This window comes from Plectropomus leopardus, unplaced genomic scaffold (assembly GCF_008729295.1).
Source record: "Plectropomus leopardus isolate mb unplaced genomic scaffold, YSFRI_Pleo_2.0 unplaced_scaffold28844, whole genome shotgun sequence".
Lineage (NCBI taxonomy): Eukaryota > Metazoa > Chordata > Actinopteri > Perciformes > Serranidae > Plectropomus > Plectropomus leopardus.
The window spans coordinates 1-3,711 of record NW_024631428.1 but is presented as its reverse complement, the minus strand read 5'-3'; the positions used below and the strand labels follow the sequence as shown (position 1 = coordinate 3,711).

At 41.4% G+C, this 3,711-nt stretch overlaps 1 protein-coding gene across 1 annotated transcript; it reads left to right on the top strand.

The window, feature by feature from the left end:
* Positions 1 to 11: 11 nt before the first annotated feature.
* Positions 12 to 3,705, top strand: LOC121938212 (alpha-tocopherol transfer protein-like; the record flags this gene model as incomplete). Its single annotated transcript, XM_042481484.1, has 4 exons — positions 12 to 162; positions 1,266 to 1,459; positions 3,100 to 3,210; positions 3,345 to 3,705. Coding segments are annotated over 4 exons (705 nt in total), but the record flags the coding sequence as incomplete, so codon positions are not given.
* Between the last annotated feature and the right edge of the window lie 6 nt (positions 3,706 to 3,711).

The window sequence follows — 3,711 nt, the reverse complement described above, 5'->3', positions numbered from 1 at the left end:
CTGGGCAGCTCTTACTGAACTACCAGCGGTGGCGGAGGGACAGTCCTGACATCAGCACCTGTCTGTCTCCCTCCTCGGTGCTCGGTCTCCTCAACACAACGTACCACGCCGTCCTCCCACAGCGGGACCACACTGGTAGCAGGGTGCTCATCTACAGGATCGGTCAGTACAGGAACAGCTTCTTCTTCTTTATCTTTGAGGTTTAACCCTTTGAAATCTGGATCAATATCAGTTTTCTTGTACTGCGTTCAAATGCATTTTGCAAATATTTAAACATTTAGCAACTTGGTTTGATTTCTCAAAAAACTTGTGGAAAAATGGCATTAGCCACTTGGCACAAAATGTCCCGCAAACTGCAGAAGATTAGTAAAAGTTTACAAGAAAATGACTGAAAATTACCATAATACTTAGCTTAAAAAGAGAGAGAGAGAAACATCGGAACATTTTTAAATGATGAAAGAGGAAAAATACCAAGAAAATTTGTCATTATTTTTATTATTATTAATAATAATAATAACTACCTTGTAATGAACTTGTCACTACAACAGTGGCCTGTCAGTCAGGACAGATGCGTAGCAGTGGCTATAGTACCTAGCTTTTGTCCAAATGTGGTCACTTATGGCTCCAAAAAAAACAAGATGTGACGGCAAAAATACCAAATTTGGAAACAAACCAATGGTTACATGGTTGCTTCCATTCTTCCATACAGTCAGTTTAAGGGAACCGTATATGTGTGTTTTGCAACCCACAAACTCTAGCAACAATAGAAAGCTGTTTTCAGTAAAAGAGAAAATATCTCTGATAACACAACCTGTTTGGCACCAAATGGTCGACAGACAAATATAGTTAGTAGATAAAGAGGCAGATGTTTTTCCCAGAGTTGGTGGAGACCAAAAACAGAGATTAAAGAAAGATACATTTGGACATTCATCAGGTGGGCACAATCACCACCCCAAATCTATGATAGTGTTGCTCTGTGTATTGTCTTGATGTGAAAATCATCAATTTCAAGATGGACAAAGAGAAGGATACTGGACTGTGTCCATCACGTGGACCATTTGCTTGAGTGAAATTTGCTTGCTCAGTGCATTTGGAAAAACAGTTCTCCATCTTGGTTCACTTCAGTTGTGGCCAACTACACATGTACATTAGAGTTTTGGTCCATAGACTTTACATTGGGATGATGACAAAATTTGAATTTAAAATCTCACTTATGCAGCTCAAGGACGATAGTAGTCCAGTGAGACGTCTTGTCTTCTCTGCAGGAGAGTGGAACCCCAAAGACTGGTCAGCCTTCCAGGTGTTCAGGGTCAGCCTGATGACATCAGAGATCATCTCCACGGAGACAAAGACGCAGAGGCGGGGTCTGAAGGTCATTTTTGACCTGCAGGGGTGGAGTTTAGGCCACGCCCTGCAGATTAACCCCTCCCTCGCCAGAAAGATATCCTCTGTACTTTCGGTAAGATCGTGCCACAATACAACTTCTACTAGGTGCTACAAAGCTGGACACTTCAGTTGGTGATAGGCTTCATATGGGTCCCAATCCACAATAATATGTTATTTGTATGCAGACGACACCCAACACTTTAAACAGGTTCTATGAAAAAAAGGAGAACTTGAGGTCTCTGCTAACCACATTCTGACAGCATGTGAAAACAGACAGGACATTAGGAAGTTAGAACAGTAACTTTCCCGTTTAAACAACACACCATTAAAGACCCACTCAGACATCTTTCTTTAAGACATAGCTGTACACTAATTCGTTGCACAGTGGCTTGACTAGTATATTGTGTAGCTTTTTAGATTTGCCTAAATAGTCTATTAAACAGTAAGAAAGACATGTCTAATGAAAAGTTCATTTTAGCCTCAACTACCCAAAAGCAGGTAAAGGATCTGCCCCACAGACCAAATTTTTTAGTTGACAAACTTTTGAGGAGAGGTCTCAAGGCTTTTTTTTTACATATTCTCCAACATAAACATTCAGAGCTATTACTATCATTATTTCTCTTGTAATTCTGTAATGGTAGGCATTTTTGGATATCTGCTTGCACCGTCTACACAGTTAACTTTTTCTTTTTTACATTTTACAGAGTGCCTTGTACAGAATAGATTGATCCAAACATTTCTGGCTTTATTTTTCGATATTTATTTTTTGACACTATCATGCATTTTTTTGCAACCTTTGCGCCACAGCAAAGCTCTGGTGTGTTCACACACAGAAAAGGAAGCAAATTTTTGGCCTCATGTTATTGCGCTAGTACAGCTGGAGTGTTTTCTTTTTAAGCATTTCAGAACCAACAATAATTATCCCTTAACAACAGTGCTCATGGTTCTGCTAGCCAACTATACAATGCATCTAACAGCTATCATGTTCAGTAGTAAAGTACAGCCAATAATTGGAATCAAGTGATGTAAACATGATAAACTTTGTTTTTCATTAAAATGCTCATGTGTCCCTTTCTGTCATTCTGTATTCCCTCACTAAATTCATAGATTTTGCAGGTCTGTAACACAGCAAAGGAGGAGCTCTCCATGAGTTCGTTTTTTCCTCAGCAGCAGTTTGTGATTTGCAGGGTGGATAATTGATCTGTCGATTCACTCAGAGCTAATCTGATCAGATCAGTGGATGAGAGCAGCTGTTTGTGAGTGAATGAAAACTTTTAGACCCAGCAGAATGTATGGTCAAGTTTCACTTTCAATGCACCTTGAGGTCTGCTGTCCCATCTGTGCCCAGGGTACACGCTGCACTCTGGGTTTGAGGTGCAATGTATAACGGAATGGTATATATATTTCAAAAGTACTCCTAATGAATGTTCCAGCTCCAAAAATAGGAAATCTATTTGTGATGGCAGATGTTTTAATTGTTGCCACTAATAAACGAATGTTTGGGAAACCCTGTGCATCTTATTATAATTTGTATGTAATCACGCCGTGCGAAAGACTTGCTTTGTGTTATGAACAAACCACAAGACTCATGTTGTAAAGGATTTGATTTTACTATTATTAGCGCTTGTTCTATAAACCTGAATGGCTCATCAAGTAGTGAGCTTGGTCTTTTAGTTTTTACAGCCGTCCTTGTATGTGTGTTTGCATGTTCAGGACTCTTTCCCACTGAAAGTTCGAGGAATCCATCTGGTTAACGAACCAATGCTCTTTCGGCCAGTCTTCACCATGATTCGTCCCTTTCTGCCAGAGAAGATCAAACAGAGGGTGAGCAGCTTGTTAGTCATTGTGATAGCACTACGCTGCAAAGACGCCTCTCTCTGTTCTGAGACTCTCTTTTAAACAGACTGGAAATACTTTAATGAGTCTTTAAACTCCAGTTCACTCTCTCCACGCTGCAGATCCATATGCACGGCGCTGATTTCCAAGACACTTTGAGCGACTACTTCTCCTCGCATGTCCTGCCTCCAGAATATGGAGGGGAGGGGCCTGGGATAGAGGAGGCGTGCCAGGACTGGACCAATCAGCTGCTTCAGTCAGAGCAGTTCCTGCAGCAGATTGCCTCCCATCCAACAGGTGACATCGCCATTACTTCCGAGGACTCCTTGATCTCAGAGGAGGTGCAGACTGAGCAGCTCTCAGAGGGTTGATGTTTGGAAGCTGGATCATACATACACTCTTTTACTTTGGATCCAAACAGCCTGGCACGCACGCACGCACGCGCACACACACACACACACACACACACACACACACACACACACACAC